At 43.0% G+C, this 16,556-nt stretch overlaps 1 protein-coding gene across 1 annotated transcript in view; it reads right to left on the bottom strand.

Annotated features, from left to right (window-relative positions):
* The window catches only part of LOC116277371 (ankyrin repeat domain-containing protein 26-like), a 52,203-nt gene that overhangs the window by 23,534 nt on the left and 12,113 nt on the right, over positions 1–16,556 (bottom strand). The window contains exons 2-10 of the mRNA XM_072949419.1: positions 12,198–12,305; positions 11,402–11,516; positions 11,070–11,243; positions 7,714–7,820; positions 6,268–6,405; positions 4,735–4,817; positions 2,500–2,652; positions 1,811–1,862; positions 1,361–1,430 (exon numbers count right to left, since the gene is read on the bottom strand). Coding sequence (XP_072805520.1) covers positions 1,361–1,430; positions 1,811–1,862; positions 2,500–2,652; positions 4,735–4,817; positions 6,268–6,405; positions 7,714–7,820; positions 11,070–11,222 — 756 coding nt within the window. The 5' untranslated portion in view covers positions 11,223–11,243; positions 11,402–11,516; positions 12,198–12,305. The remainder of the gene's footprint in view (positions 1–1,360; positions 1,431–1,810; positions 1,863–2,499; positions 2,653–4,734; positions 4,818–6,267; positions 6,406–7,713; positions 7,821–11,069; positions 11,244–11,401; positions 11,517–12,197; positions 12,306–16,556) is intronic.

The raw sequence follows: 16,556 nt of genomic DNA, 5'->3' as shown, positions 1-16,556 counted from the left end.
AGATTGAATGGAACATGAGAGGGGGCTAAAAAGAAGGTTAAAAAGTTTTCATCTCAAATTCTAAGTTCACAATTGGTAGATACTGGAAAACAGACTGTAACTTATTCCTATTCATCATATACTTCTTATCTATTTCTTTGGCATTTATGACATATTTCCTGTCATAACAACTGAACTTTTACAACCTAAACAAAGGGAATAGAAATTTAAGTCATATTTTTAGAATTCAAATAGATTTCATTATGACATAGTACGTGTATTATATTACCTGTAACCATCAAATAGATTTCATTATGATAGAGTGTGTGTGTTATATCACCTGCAGCATGGTGCAGAAGTCCATGTCTCCTCATGCATTCACATTCAAAAAATACTAAAATGCTTCTTACATTTAAGACCTTATTCTAGGTGCTCCAGGAAATGCACAATTAGGTTCCCTAATCTCTAGCGGTGTATACTGATGCAGGGGTTATAAAATGAATATGTAAATAACTATACTACAAAGTATCTGAAACTTGAAATTTTAGAATGGGACACGAGGACTGGACATACTTTTTTAAACTATAATACAAAAGAATTCTGAAGTAGGTTTTATCATATGGTTGTTATTAAGAGTCTACTTTGAGAGCTGGTTGTTATTTCAGGGAAAACATGTATTCTTCAATTAGATGAAGAGTTTTGAATATACTCTTAATGGGATAATTTAGAAAACACAGAGGAATCTATGATATGGATTTTGAGAAACAGAATTTTAATTTCTAAATTTCTATAATTTCAACTATTATTTTAGTCTTAATGCAGAACCAGAGATAGAAATAAAGTAAAACAAACAAACAAACCAGACAAAAATCTCTTTCCTCACAACTCTCTGATACCAAAATAAAAAGTGTCCAAGGGAAAAAAAAAGACACATGCTATGCAGTTTTGGAACTGAAAGGCCCCAGGAAGAGTCCATGATTATCACAGTAAGTAACTGTGTGCACTAAAGATGTCACTGAGGCATGAGTGTTATACAAGTGCCATCAGTGTGGTTTAAAAGTCAAAGAACCCTTATCCTTGGCCAAGCTTCACACTTCCTCTATTGTGGGAAACCTTTTCACAGTACAGTTTTCCTGTCACTATATATCTTCTAGTCCATTTTGCTTCAGCCTTATCTTCAGTATTTACCAAAGGAAAAAAAAAAGAAAAAGAAAAAGAAAAAAATCAACCTGCCATATTTTTATAAAATGGTTTATTCTGACCAACTTTCTAACACAAACATAAAACAATGAGAGGCAGACCACTGCTAAATTTTAAGAGTAAATACTACACAAAACTAAATTCAGAGCAGAAAAATTAATTTCACAAGAGAACACTTTACCTTGGGAGCAAGATCTAAGTCATCATCTGATGTAGGCCTTGAATCATCAGTATCATATTTGGGTGAAACTCTTTGGAGCAAAAATACACATCAAAAATGAGTGAGTTCATTTCTTTTAACAAACAAGTCATAAAAGTCTATGCTGAGGGATAAGAAAGCAGATTTGGGAGCCAGGCTGCCTGATGGTCAAGTCACAGGTCAACTACTATGCTAACCATGGAATCATGGGTCAACTAGTCAACCTCCTTAAGCTACAGTTGCCTAGTTAACTAACAGTAAGCTGTAACAGCACAGCTACTCTGCAAAGCTGTTGTGGTGACTGTTCAAGGTAACAAATGCCAAGTACATAACATGGTATCTAACCCAGAGCAGGACACTCAACAAGCCTTGTTTCTTTTCTCTGTGATCCCTCAGTCAACATGTAATTTTTAAAAATCCATAAAATCCTACCTGATGACAGAGGTATCTTCATGACTCGGTGAAACCTCAACCACTAAATCCGCTATTAAAGAAAAAAGTAAAATAGACTTCGTATCAGCAATAGAAAAATACAGAATATTGAAAGTATAAGACCAATGTTCCGTTAACAAGCATTCCTTTGGGACCACACCTGGAGACTACACACTTGAGTGAATACTGAGTATACTCCTGGTAGGTAATTAATGCATAAAAACCACTTCCCCTCCTTTATATTTACCAAAAAAAAAAAGGGGTGTTTAACCAAATTTGGTATCTTGAAGTGAACTGCTGTTTACAAGGAACAAAATCCCAACCAAACTTTACGAGACTCACAAAAGAATGATAATCATTAGTAGAATCAGTATCATAAACTGACAACGTCAAGCTCACACAGAGTGGTGTTTCTGGACGACACCCATGGGACTAACCCACCCTGCCATTCGGCTTTGTCGGCCTCGTGTTATCTGGGCACGGTCATCCCTATTCGCTCACATACGGTCTAGGGCTGCCTTCACACTGCACTGGCAGACATGAGTAGATGTGACAGACACCACATGGTCTAAAATATTGACTCTCTGGCCCTTTATAGAAAAAGCTTGTGCCCTTTATAGAAAAAGCTTGTGCATCACTGCTTTATGTCATAACCAGGAAACCCTAAGACTCAAATCGAATCTTCTTACTCTTCTGCTCAACATTGTTCAGTGGATCCATGCGGCTGCCATTGCTGGTTCCCAACTTGACAACCATTTCTTCTTTTTCATCCTTGCCAGACAATTGCAACTTTTCTTGGATGTTTTCTGCCCCAGTATGCGAAGAAGGTAAACTCTTCTTAGCTGCAAAAAGAGAAATGATTATTCTGCGGTCATCACAGTAACTACATCTCCTTCCCCTGTGGCTGGTTTAGGCATGAGCATGCGATGTAGCCCAGCCAGTAAGATGCGAGGGGAAGTCTACCGGAAGCGTCTCTGTTTTCTTCCTTGTTAACAGGAAACATGCAGAGAGAAGCAGCCCTCCTCGCCTGCGGATACTGTCAGGTGAGAAGATGACGCTTGGAGCTGCTGCCAATCAGCAGACCAGGAAAGGCGACATCAAACACCAGCAGCCTCACAGCTGAAGGAGGGACAGCGTCTGGGATCCTGACGACATCACCGAACCTTCTAACCAATCCTGACTCCTGTTGCTGTAGCCACTGTTACTTAGGCCTCCTATTATTATTTGCAGCTAAAAGCATTCTGACACATCTCCCAAGGTCTACAGCAGACCTCCTCCTTTCTATAGTACCAGAAAGGCTTTCAGAAGAGTGCCTGAGCTAGGTAGTCACCTCGTTCCCAACCATTCCTACAGCATCCTTCCTGCACCAACAAAATGAAACTCATAGATCCTGCAAAGTTCACTGGCACATCTTAGCCTCTGCACCGCTGTCCTTTCTGCCAAATGTAAGCTTCAGAGATGTTCTGCCCACCAAACACTGCTCTTCTGCCTCCTTCCCTGGCAAACTTCTACTCACTCTGCATGGCTTACCTGACATCCTACCCACTTTTAAAAAACTTCTTTCCTCACCATGGACTTAAAAGTATTTGGCACATATTAAATACCAATAAAAATACATATAAAGACAGCTACAAAGTCCTAGTGGGCTCTGGGACACAGGAAGCACAGAATAGAGTAAAGCAAATCATAGAAATGGTGACGACAGTAGCAAGCTCCCGGAGGCCAGGAGCTGTGCTTGTGACCTGTTTGCATTCTGCAACGTCACAGTGGCGCTCAGTACCTAAACGACACTTGAGAGTCGTCTGTTAAGTGGATGAATTAACAGATAAGAATTTTTTCTTTGAAAATCCTGTTTAAAAAAATACAGACATTAACCAGGGACAACTCTGCTGTGTTATGAGCACCTTGAAGACCAAAACTCTGTCTATTCCAGCTTTGTATTTCCTGCAACAGAAGTTCTTTTCTTGATGCAGGTCTACCAAGTTAAATGTGCCCTCATACAGTTCAGACCGAACAGCACCCTAGGGGTCACATCTAGGCAACACAGCCTTCTTCTTCTTTTTTTTTTTTTATGTGAAGCACTTCTTTGCTTTTCTTACAATTTGTTGAGTCCTGAATTGTGCTATTTGAGTATTTATTATGACAACCCTTTAACTAATGGCAATAGAAAATCTTGTTCCAACAAAACTTAGTTTCATGACAAGTATCCCCCAAAAAGAAGAAAACATCTGACTCTCATGAAGGCAAACTATCTCATTCTGTTTGCACTTCTGGGGAATGCAATAGGTAAGAAAAAGACCTTGTTGGTGTAATGATGCGAAAAGTAACCCGTGCTTCTCAACAAGGCACTGCTTTCCTGACTTCTGCACTATCACTAAGTATCTTTAAAAAACAATCTCTTATTAGTATGCTGCACACTGGCCCAGCTGTGCAGTTCTAATTGTTGGCCATTTGTTTACAGCACCAGGAAGGTATTGCTGAGCTCCCAGTTTTAAAGACAATCACTTTTTAGTGAGACTAATCACTATGCAATAACTAGCATTCATTTACCCGATGTAATCCATTTGCTATAAAAATCAAAAGATCCAGTTCTGTAACAAGGCCAGCTTGTTACAATGTTAGAGGAAATGTACAACAAAGTTAAAACCCTGTTTTTCTTATTTACACAAAGATATAATATGGGATTTCAGGAGCCATGATTAAATAAGTGAATTTCTTTTCAGACAATATTGTCTCAGATTTTAAATTACCTACAATTAACTTCTTAAATAATTCTGAATACTAGAGCATTAAGAAAAAATTAATGAAAAAAATAAAAACATACATGAAATTTACACAGGCTTTTTTCACTGCTCTTTCATTATCAAACTTTCCTCAGTCTTACTTCCTTATCTATGGTAGGCCCAACAAGAGTAACTTATTACCAGAACTCTGTCCTAGGTCGCTACTTTGAGGGGGAGTAGCTGGTATATTTCCGTCTCTGTAGTCGATAATCAGCTGGTAGAGGCTATGTGTAAAAAAATGGGATAAATATTACTACTTGAATACTAATATGAAAAACAATTACCAAGTATATTAAATTCTTAGATTATTTCAGACAATATCAGAGGTAATATCAAAACTTCAACTGTCCCATAAACTTCAAATTTGTACGATCTACACTTTTAAATTTAGGATGTATAATTAAAAAAGAAAAAAAGTAAGGTGAAGTAGTCATGAACTGAGGGCAGTACAGCTCAGTAAGTTAACTAGAGCGAGCCTGACACATGGAAAGTGTCTCGAACTCAGAAGTCCCAGCTCTATAACCAATAGCTATTTGTTCCTGGAAAAGGTGCTTCTCTTCAGCTCAAACTCTTCCTTTATAAAACTGGGATCTTACTGTCTTGTTAGGCAGTTAGTTATTAATACTCATAAGAGTATTATGAAGATTTAATGAGATAATGTATCCCTCAGATGCTCAGAGAAATAGTGGAAGAATGGAATAATCTGTTCTTGAACTTTAATGCTGGAATTATTTGAGAATCCCAAATAAAACCCAATGTGTGTTTTTTTATAGGTGTAACATTTAAATGTGGTAGTTTTCAGAAAATGTTACAAATTATGGTGATTAGCTGTTCTTCGTGGTTTATAATTCAGGACACCTCAACTAGTATATCACTTGCAGATAAACTCATTTATACATATATGACCTCATACAAGCGTATGTATGAGAACTAAACAAGCCGTCACGCTGAAGTTTACGTGTCGATGGCCACGAAGACCGCGGAAACTGGATCAGCACGGGCATCCCGGGAGCAGAGGTCAGGCACGACCTGACTGCAGGACCAGTTTCTTTTTCCTTTTCTTCTTTTAAAATTTTATTAAAGGTCTTTAGACAGCAACATCCAGACCCCAGACTCAGCTGCTGAGGAGATCCTGTTAAAACTAGTTTTAGTACCAACGCTGCAGCAACAGAATCAAGGGAAACAAGAGAACGATTAGCACGCCCTCGCCCCGCCCCAGTGCCTTGTGGGAGAGGACTGTCACTGTGGCCTCAGGGAATCCCTTAGGTTCCTGGAAAATTCAAGAGGAAGATTATAGAAGAAAGTCCCCAAAGGAAAATACAGGATTTTCTGCTCTACTAAACATTTCAAGACCCAAATAACTAGTTAGAAAAATCAGATATGTGACATTATTTGGACCCCATGCATAGGGGTTACACTGGGATGAAGTGGAGACCAGTAGGACCCTAAGGATAAAGGTCTTACAAACCCTGAGATAAAGAACCCTGTGCCCACTGCTCCATCTCACTAGTCTGGCCTTTTGCTGATTTCCAGCTGGTGATGGGGAGTGTCTCACTGCCATCCCCAAAGTGCCTGCTCCCAACTAGGAACTCTCACCTGCCACATAACAAGTGACAGTTAGGTCATTTCCAACCTCAGTTTAGAGATAACTGGCATTTTAATGTAAACACTTACTGTTTAAAACCATTACGAAAAGCATATCTTTCAGCAGACATTCCGTGTAAATCTCGAGAACTGGCATTAACTTGCTTCTGAAGCAGCAGCTTGACTGTGTCCGGCGAGTCATGAAACACAGCAAGCATCAGTGCTGATCTAAAATAAAAGAGACATCTCCACCCTTAGGAACTTAGCGTAACTCAAACAGTTAATTTGGTCTAGTTTTCCAAGTTAATCTCCTGCCCACCCCTGGAGAACTGACCACTTACATGCTCGAGTGCTCATCTTTGCAAATGACCTCCAAGGCCACAATGGAGGGACAAAAAGGAAGCCTCCCATCCTACTTGGGTAGCACACAGTAGAAGGTGCTAATTTAAAGTCCTCTGATGGACAAGAAAGGATGCTGAGGTCACTTATCTGAAGTAGGTAAAGGTTTAAATAAAGAATTACCCATGTCTTCTCTAGTCTGAAACATTTAATACTTTAAAGTCAGCTAGAGGTCAGGTAAGGAGAAGCTGTTTGCAGGCTGAAAACAGTAATATGAATAAAAATGGCAACAAAAATAGTACGGCTGAAGTGAATCACGCTGAGAAGCATGTGCCCGGCACTAACCTGAATAGTCTATGTATGGTCTTTCTTAGGCACAACCACCCTTGAAAGATGTACTATGACCCTCCTTTACGTGTCAGGAAACATATTGGTTGGTAATAAGTCATGTCCCCCAGTAACACACCTGGCCAGCAGGAGAGCTGGGAATTCAACCTCGTCTGACTCTACAGCCCAGCTCTTTCCTGTTTATCATCCACCAATGACCTGTCTTCTTTAAAGGGAATGTTTATTCAATAATTCAAGCTATTTTTCTTCCTTCTACCATTATCAATTGAAAATAAAAACATCAAACTGTACTAGAAATGAAAAAGGATAAAACCTGATGAGCCCACAGTATCTGGTCATAGTTACTCTCTTAGTGACACTCACTTAGTGACAACCTAATAACATCAATATCCTTCAAAGAAAGTAATTTAAAGCAGAATCATCCAAAAGGCAAAACAAACTCCTCTCTGTTTGATATGCATCTTTAAAAAAAATATACACCAAGTAGAGGTTAAAAAAATTATAAAAGAATGAAGAAATTCAACACTGTCTCATAAGGTAAATTAAAATTAGAGTCCATACTAATAAAACTAAAATGAAATCCCTGAACTATCATCAGATCATATGACCAAAAAACTCAGGTTGCAAATGACAGCAGTCATTATTATAAAGGAAGATGAATCCTGCTGCATACCATTCTTTGTGACACCCAGGCAGAATAATTGTTTTTCTACCTAACTGATGATGTGTTGATTCCAAGTTAATCCTCTTCTTATTAAGTTAATCTTTCTGATTGGCTGTTACTGCTCTAGAACAACATTAAGATTAAACAAAAAAAGAGAGGGAGAGAGAGAGAACCCACAATTGTACCTTTCCAGCTTGTCGATTGCATGTACATTTGCCCCGCTCTCTATCAAAAATTTGACCATCTCTTCTTTGTTCTCCCTGATGGCGACTAAAAATGGTGTGAATTTATCCTGTAAAATAGTAAATACAGTTGATAATGTACAAAATTACATATACATTTCAAAACTGAATTTAAAAACTTAAGTCTCTGAACTTAAAACATATACTATAAAAAAGTAAATAACAAGCAGCCCCTTCCTCCTCGCCCCTCTGTGCCCCTTCTCTTTAAAAGGCTCCTCCTTGACCTCCTCAAAAGTTTCCCTGTGAAGTCATTCTCTGAAACTCACTTCAGACATTTGCTGGTTCCAAGAACCTTCGCTTCTATCGCAGTGTGTATCAGGCATTCTTTAGTTACCTTACTGCTCAACTACTACTCCTGACACTCTAAACACTGCTCCAGAGAGAACCATTTAGCTACTGAATCAACTACATTTCTAAGGAGCCACGCTGAGGAGAAAGATACCATACTGTCTGCAACATGCATAACCTATCCAATTACAGCTATGACTAATCTCATAAAGCTTGCAGACATTCCAAAGGGAATATGACTATTTGCATGTAAAGAAAAAGTTTTTCTTAAACCAACTTATAAATTCTAATTTGAAAAATTCCATCCCACTCTTAAGGGATTATTATAAAATATGAAGTAGACTATAAATTAATATAGACTGTCTTTAAAATACTGAAATATTTACCAAAATATACAACAGGAATTGTAAATTCAAATGTTTACAGAGGCAACATAGGTGGCCCGATTAAGTAAAGGTCCCAGGTGAGGACAGCACACCAGAGAACACACGCCCCACTGAGAAGGGGCCACCTCTGCAGGGCAGATGGCACAGGAGCCTGGGCTCAAGGGGGACCAGATATGATTCTTTAGGAGAAGTTCTGGAGTGCAGATTTCTGCACAAGTCTCCTAAATTTTAAATGTTGACTCAATGTGTGGAGACAAACTGAACATACCCAAGGCCATGTTTAGTCTATAGCCCACTTGTGTTTTTATGTTTGCTGTGTTTCCAAACAGTTGGGCATAAATCAAGTATTTGTGTGTAAAACCTTGCCTTTCTGTAGAATCATATGTCTTACACACAAAAACACTGGGCCCCAACATGTAATAAAAATTGTGATTAAGACTCATAATATCCACTTCAAGAATTTTTCCAATGCCTGCTAAAACTACAATTTACCTGTATGTAATTCTCCCTGATTGTTAATCAAATGGATAATCAGTTCATAAGATGGCCGAAACTAAATTATTAAAACAATTCCAATTTGTTACTAATGTCATGGGTCTTGATGTTTAAAACTGCCATCTTGCATGGTATACTTATATACAATGGAATAGGACTCAGCCATAAAAAAGAATGAAATAATGCCACTTGCAGCAACATGGAAGGACCTAGAGATTATCATACTGAGTGAGGTAAGTCAGAAAGTGAAAGACAAATCCCATAGGCTATCACTCAATATATGGACTCTAAAATATGATACAAATGAACTTATTTACAAAGCAGAAACAGACTCACAGACATAGAAAACAAACTGGTGGTTACCAAAGGGGAAAGGGAATGGGAGAAGAACAAATTAGCAGTTTTGGACTAGCAGATAGAAACTGCTATATATAAAATAGATGAACAACAAGGTCCTACTGTATATACTACAAGGAACTATACTCAATATCCTGCAATAAACCATAACAGAAAAGAATATGAATATATATATGTATATACATATAACTGAAAAAGAATATATATAACTGAATAAGAATATATATATAACTGAATAAGAGTATATATAACTGAATAAGAATATATATAACTGAGTAAGAATTTTATGTGTAACTGAAAAAGAATATATATAACTGAATAAGAATATATATATAACTGAATAAGAATATATATAACTGAATAAGAATTTTATATATAACTGAATAAGAATATATATATATATAACTGAATAAGAATATATATATAACTGAATTAGAATATATATATAGCTGAATAAGAATATAGATACATATAACTGAATAAGAATATATATATATATATATATATATATATATATATATATATATATATAATAGAATCACTTTGCTGTACACCAGAAACTATCACAACACTGTAAATCAACAAGACTTTAATTTTAAAAAGCTGTCATCTTGATTATGCTAGGGCTCAGTGAATCTAACAGATATATTGCAAGAGTCTGTCACACAGCTTTAACCAAAAGAAGGCTCATGATTTCCTATTACTGCAATCAGAAAAACCCTGTTGACCTAATGACCTGGATGGGAACAAATGGTGCAAAATCTTTAAAGGGTCCGACTCTACTTATTGAATCACTCACCACAACCAAGTTTCTAAGACTGTCTGAGTGCCACTGAATGATCAGTGGTTAGAAAGGAAAAGGAGCTATTCTTCAAGGCAATAGATGCTGCCAGTAATATTGCCAGGAAGAGACGGATAAAAGTCAGGCTAACACAGCTGGAAAGGAGAGCACTGAAAGAAGCAGCATCTATCAAACCCCTGCTCTTCCAGAGACGTCTTATTTTTGAGATCTGTGAATTTACATGTATTACATGTATCCATTCAATAGTCCTTAACCAAGGGTTGTATCAGAATCTCAGGGAAGTATTTCTAAATACCTGTATCCAGATGTGAGTAGACTTATTCAATCAAAATCTTCAGGCGAGAGCCAGGAGGAAAAGCAGGAGGACCAGCTGCGCTGTCACTTGCTCCCCACCTACAGCCACAGCCCCGCAGGGGAGATACAGCAGGCTGAGCATGGGAGACCCCAAAGTGAAGGTGTACATGGAGGGCCATGTGGCCACCAGCACAAGTGAATGCCCCTGCTGGCTGTCAAACATGACCTGACCTCACTTGCCCAGATTCTAGAACCTGGGATCCTGGGGTGCTCAGGGCCTGTGGCTTGCTGCCTTCCCTGCCCAGGTGCAGTCACCCAGCTCCCCCTGCTGGGTCGCTGGGTTCCTTCCTCCTCCCACCCATCCCCAGGCAGGCAGCCCGCCCTTGCCATCACTTCACTCCCCGCAAGCCTTCATCTTCTGTAGGCTCTGAGCCTACCACCCACCCCCAGGCACTTCCTAATGGGAAGTTGCTCCTTCTGGGGTAGAAGTGCGGCTGGGAGACAGAGCTCTGCCCTTTCTGTGGGCACTACCTCTAGCCCCTGGCCTTGGCTTTGGAGTTGTTTCCATGATAACAGGGCCTGATGTATTCAGTATACATTCTACTATAAATAAAACACCTGTAGCTAGAAAAACCCCTGTATTTCAAATATCTTGTAAATAGTCAGTTGAGCTATACCTTGTTTATCGCCTCGATGTTTGCATTACAGCGGAGCAGCTCTGCTGCAATTGATGTTTCTTCAGCCAAGACAGCATAATGCAGAGCAGTGTTTTGACAGTTGTCTTCAAGATTCGGGTCAGCACCCTGTTTCAGCAGGATAGTGACACACATTTCTTTCCGGCATTGTACAGCCTGTTGGTATCATGCCAAGAAACAGACTGTAAGTGCTAGGCATTCCAAGTTAACATTCCTCAAGTTCCAGCACTTTGTTACATTTAAAACAGATAAATTCATTTTTATTCTAAGTAAATCGAATCCACCTCACGTGGACACGGTTGGCTGCTACACACCTTGATGAGAGCTGTCTTGCTTTCCTCATCACGAGCATTCAGGTCACACTTCCACTGGACAAGGAGAGCCACCACTGATGACTGGCCGCTGGCACAGGCTAAGTGTAGGGCAGTCCTGTGAACATGAGAGGACTTTTTAGGAAATTAGAGTGATACAGTTCAAACTAGTTCAAAGATACAGTTACTCGTGTAATTGTAAACATTCAACAGCATGCTATTCCTATCCCTTTAAAACTAACATTTAGTCTTCTTATCTTAGTTCTTTCTATGGGGAAAGAACAATATTTATTAGCTCTTATTACTCACCACATTAATGGAAGAACTACCTGTTTGAATAGAAAGGGCATGCCGTTGAGATTCAGCTCAACTTGGGTCTGACTTCTACTTTAACACTCTTCCTTATTAGCTCTCACTTAGCCTGTCTGTGTTTCAATTTCCTCATCAACAAAATGGGCAAGAAGTAGTAGCTATCTTACAGGATGCCACTGCGATGCTTAAATGAAAAGCTATGCAAAGTGTCTGGCAGTTGAATAGCTCAGAAATTGTTAGATAATATTATAATTGTTACCATTACTATTTTACCAAGACAACATTTCAGTTAAGTAAAATAACAGTTTATCTACTTTGCTGCTGCAAGGATGAGAGAGAACACTGTACTTCAATGATTCTAACATGCTCATTGTCTCACACTTCAACATCTCTGACATGGGAAGGCAATTTAAAATCCGTGTCTTACAACCACAGTTGGCAGCTCCTCCCAGGCCCACCCCGCCCCGCCCCGCCCCAAAGCTGTTACCTGTTCTTCCTGTCTCTGCTGTCTACATTTTTCTTCCGTGACAGCAACTCCTGCACTGTCCGCGTGTCACCTAAATATGCGGCTTTGTGGAAGTCCTTTAGCTCACACCTATGGACATGATATCCAGGCACAGGCGTCTCACGATTCCTGCGCTCTCTCTGATGGATGCTGAAGTCCACCCAGCTCACGAACTGAGTGAGTCTCTTCTTCATCTGGCTTATCGCCTTCCGACACCACTCACTTCCCTCCTGGTCTCTTGCCACCTCCCAATCTCAGCGCTGGCGCTGCAGAAGAGCCACAGAGGTCTCGCTGCCACACCTTGGCTGTGAAGCTCAGCGGCTCGGAATGTTTGGTCCGGAACACTCGTAGCCTAGCAACAGCACTGACCCTCAACTGTCCCTCCAGAGCCAGTGTCCCTGTGAGTGTGCTCAGAGGCCCAGAGGCCCAGGGTGCCCAGTGCACAGGTGGGAGCCTAAGGCAATTCAAATCTCTGCAATTGCTTGTGGGCCATTTTGGATTCCCTTCAAAGGTTGGCGCTAGGTGGCTGAGTGTTCTGGGACATTTCCAGAAGTGAGGCTTGCCCCTGAGAAAGCCATGTTTGTATGCAACTGCGGTTAGAGTGAGGTGGAACCACAGGATGCTGAAGGCCTTGTTTCCCAGAGAGCTCCCCACCAAAACTCTCTGTATCTCCTTATCCCTCAGTGTATTCCTTTCCCCATCCCTCTGGGCTCCAGCCAGTCTCCAGGGAATTTAGCAGATGCAAACAGCAGAAAGCTGTTTTCATGGTTTCAGAGATTGTGGCAATATGTATCATTAAGTACAAACTTGAGAAACCAACACACGCTCTCCAGATGAAATAAAAATGTGTTTCCGCATGTCTGCTGGCCCTGCTCTGTGGCTCAGCCTTATGTTTACACGCTTTCTTCACTGTATTTTTTTTTTTTTGCTTTTATTTCCACCAATTAAATCTTGAGTCAATCTGAGATTTATGTGGGAGCATGGTATAACATTTGAGAACTTTTTAACCACGTGACTATGAAGACACCACGTCAGTTACTCATCGAGGCCAGGCTGCTGGCTGACCACCTGCAGGAGAGGGGGAGGCAGGGCAGGCCTCTTCTTCCTGCCCACCTCCATCCTTCCTCCCTCAGCTGGCTAATTACGGCTTCTGGCCCTGCCAGGATCAAAACTGCAGGGGGCGGCAGAGTTCCTAAGTGGCTGACACTCCTGGGAGCTGGTCTTCAGTGGACTGGACCTGGCAAGTGTTTTGAAGCTGACTCTCTCAGGGACATTTCTGGGCCCCCACCTGCAACTGCCCTGACCTAAGGGAACGTGGTGTTACCAACTTCCCCATTTAAACTATCTTTTCTATCAGCATACAACACTGTTACTGCCCTCCTCTTATAAAAAAAGATGCGTTCACCCTCCAGCTGCGGCCCCATCTCTCTGCTCCCCAGCACACACGCCTCCTGCCCCTGCAAAGAAGCTGTTCCCATCCGCTTCCTCTGATTCCTCTCATTTTCCTTCCAAGCAAGCGTGTCCACTGACTGCAACTGCTCACGACAGGGTCCCCCGCCACCCACCAGGCGCTGACTCCCCGGGCAGCTCTCAGCCCTCCCCTCGCACGGCCCGGCAGCCACGCTTCCCCCCGCTGCTCTCCCCGACTTCCTCAAGCCCTTTCCTCACGGGGCTTCCCGGCTCTCAGGCTGCTCTGGTTTCCTCCCACGGCCCTGGCCGCTCTTCTCAGTCCCAGCCCCTGAGTCCTGGCACACAGCACCCCTGAGGCTCAGCCTGCTGGCCTCTGCTACTGTCTGCTGCCGCCCGCATCAGCCTTAGGGCTCTATGTGTTCTCTACACGTTGGTAACTTCCAAACTGCCATTTCCAACCCAGACTTCCCTCCTGTATTCCAGACTCAAATGCCCATTGCCTCTCAACGTCATCTATGGAAATCTAATAGGACCTCTCCTGGGCCTGCCAGCACCTGTCCTGCCCTCTCCTGAGCCTGCTCCCTCCTGAGCCTGCAAACTCCTGGGCCTGCACACTCCTGTGCCTACACACTCCTGGGCTTGCACACTCCTGTGTCTACACACTCCTGGGACTGCACACTCCTGTGCCTACACACTCCTGGGCTTGCACACTCCTGTGTCTACACACTCCTGGGACTGCACACACCTGTGTCTGCACACTCCTGGGCCTGCACACTCTTGTGTCTGCACACTCCTGCACCTTCACACTCCTGTGTCTGCACACTCCTGGGTCTGCTCTCTCCTGGGCCTGGACACCCCAGGGACTGCACACTCCTGGGTCTGCACACTCCTGGGCCTGACAACTTCTGTGTCTACATGCTCCTGGGCCTGCACACTCCTGTACCTTCTCCCTCCTATGTCTGCACACTCCTGGGCCTGATCTTTCCTGTGTCTGCACACTCCTGGGCCTACCCTTTTCTGGGACTGCCCTCTACTGGGCCTGCTCCCAACTGTGCCGGCACACGCCTGGTCCTGCACACTCCTGGGCCTGCCCTCTACTTGGCCTGCCCACTCCTGTGTCTACACGTTCCTGGGCTTGCACAATCCTGTGCCTACACGCTCCTAGGCCTGCACACTCCTGGGCCTGCCCTCTCTTGGACCTGCACATTGGTGGGCCTGCTCCCTCCTGTGCCTCACACTCCAGGGCCTGCACACTCCTGTGCCTGCCTCCTCCTGTACCTGCACACTCCTGTGTCTGCACAGTCCAGGGCCTTCACACTCCTGTGTCTGCACACTACTGGGCCTGCAAACTCTTGGGACTGCACACACCTTGGCCTGCACACTTCTGTGTCTAGATGCTCCTGGGCCTGCACAGACTTGTGCCTGCACACTCCTGGACCTACACACACATGGGCCTGCACACTCCTGTGCCTGCTCCAACTTGAGTCTGCACACTCCAGGGCTGCACACTCCTGTGTCTGCAAACTCTTGGGCCTGAACAATTCAGGGCCTGCCCTCTCTTGTGTCTGCACACCCCTGGGCCTGCACACTCCTTTGTCTGCACACACCTGTGCCACCACACTCCTGTGTGTACACACTCCTGGGCCTGCACACTACTGGGCCTACCTTCTCCTGGGCCTGCTCCCTCCTGTGCCTGCACTCTCCTGGGCCTGCACACTCCTGTGTTGGAACAATCCTGGGCCTACACACTCATGTGTCTACACACTCTTGGGCCTGCACAGTACTGGGCATGCACACTCCTGGGTCTGCACACTCCTGGGCCTGCACACTCCTCGGCCTGCCCTCTCCTGGGCCTTCACAATCCTGGGCCTGCCCTCTCCTTGGCCTAAACATTCCTGAGCTGGCACACTACTGTGTCTGCACACTCCTGGGCCTGCTCACTCCTGTGTCTATACGCCCCAGGGCCTGCACACTCCTGGGCCTGCACACTCCAGGTCCTCCACACTCCTGTGCCTGCTCCCTCCTATCTCTGCACACTTCTTGGCCTGCACACTCCTGGGCCTGCCCTCTCCTGGGCCTGCACACCCCTGGGCCTGCCCTCTCCTGGGCCTGCACACCCCTGGGCCTGCCCTCTCCTGGGCCTGCACACCCCTGGGCCTGCCCTCTCCTGGGCCTGCACACTCCTGGGCCTGCCCTCTCCTGGGCCTGCATACTCCTGGGCCTGCACACTCCTGGGCCTGCCCTCTACTGTTCCTGCCCTACTCTTGGTATACATTGCTCACTACTCTCAAAACCCTGAAAAGTTTCTCTTTAAATTATGGATTATTTTCCTAGTACTTTGACTCCTTTCTTGATAGTGACCCTGTAAAATCTAACATTTTAAAAGGTTTTTCACACTTCTTAGATTTTCCATCCTATTTAATAACACTGCAGCACATCCCAGTCTTTTGAAAATTATATTTATTTTGCCCTCCTATTCTTCTGTACATTGTGCTGATATTCTAGTGTTGTAGGTAGATTCCCCTTTATTTACTGGTAAAGGCGTAGGTCCTTGTGTTGTCACTACAGCTCTGACAATTGAAATGAGTCAGCTTATGTACATGCTGTGCTGTGCATCATGCTTTAGGGAAAAGATATCTATTCATGGGCCATTTATGCTGCTCCCAAGTCTTTCCAGGTGATCTGCATTCATCTAATCACTGAACTAGGTTCCTGCCTGCCTATTTGTTCCATGCTCTGGTACTCTGGCTCACCAGCAACGTTTTAAAGCCAGATTGTGTATACAATTTTCTTTACGTTACCAAGCTTGGGATTCTCACTTAACCCTTGATTTATATGTCTTCAAGCTTTGGCTCACACCCAGATCCAGGCAAGCCAGTCTTCTTGCATAGACTTGGTTCCAAAGACCAATCAAGTAAGGCATTTTTTGAT

Source organism: Vicugna pacos, chromosome 25 (genome assembly GCF_048564905.1).
Source record: "Vicugna pacos chromosome 25, VicPac4, whole genome shotgun sequence".
NCBI classification, from domain to species: domain Eukaryota; kingdom Metazoa; phylum Chordata; class Mammalia; order Artiodactyla; family Camelidae; genus Vicugna; species Vicugna pacos.
Note: the sequence above shows the minus strand (reverse complement) of the source record. Positions and strands in the feature narration are given on the sequence as shown.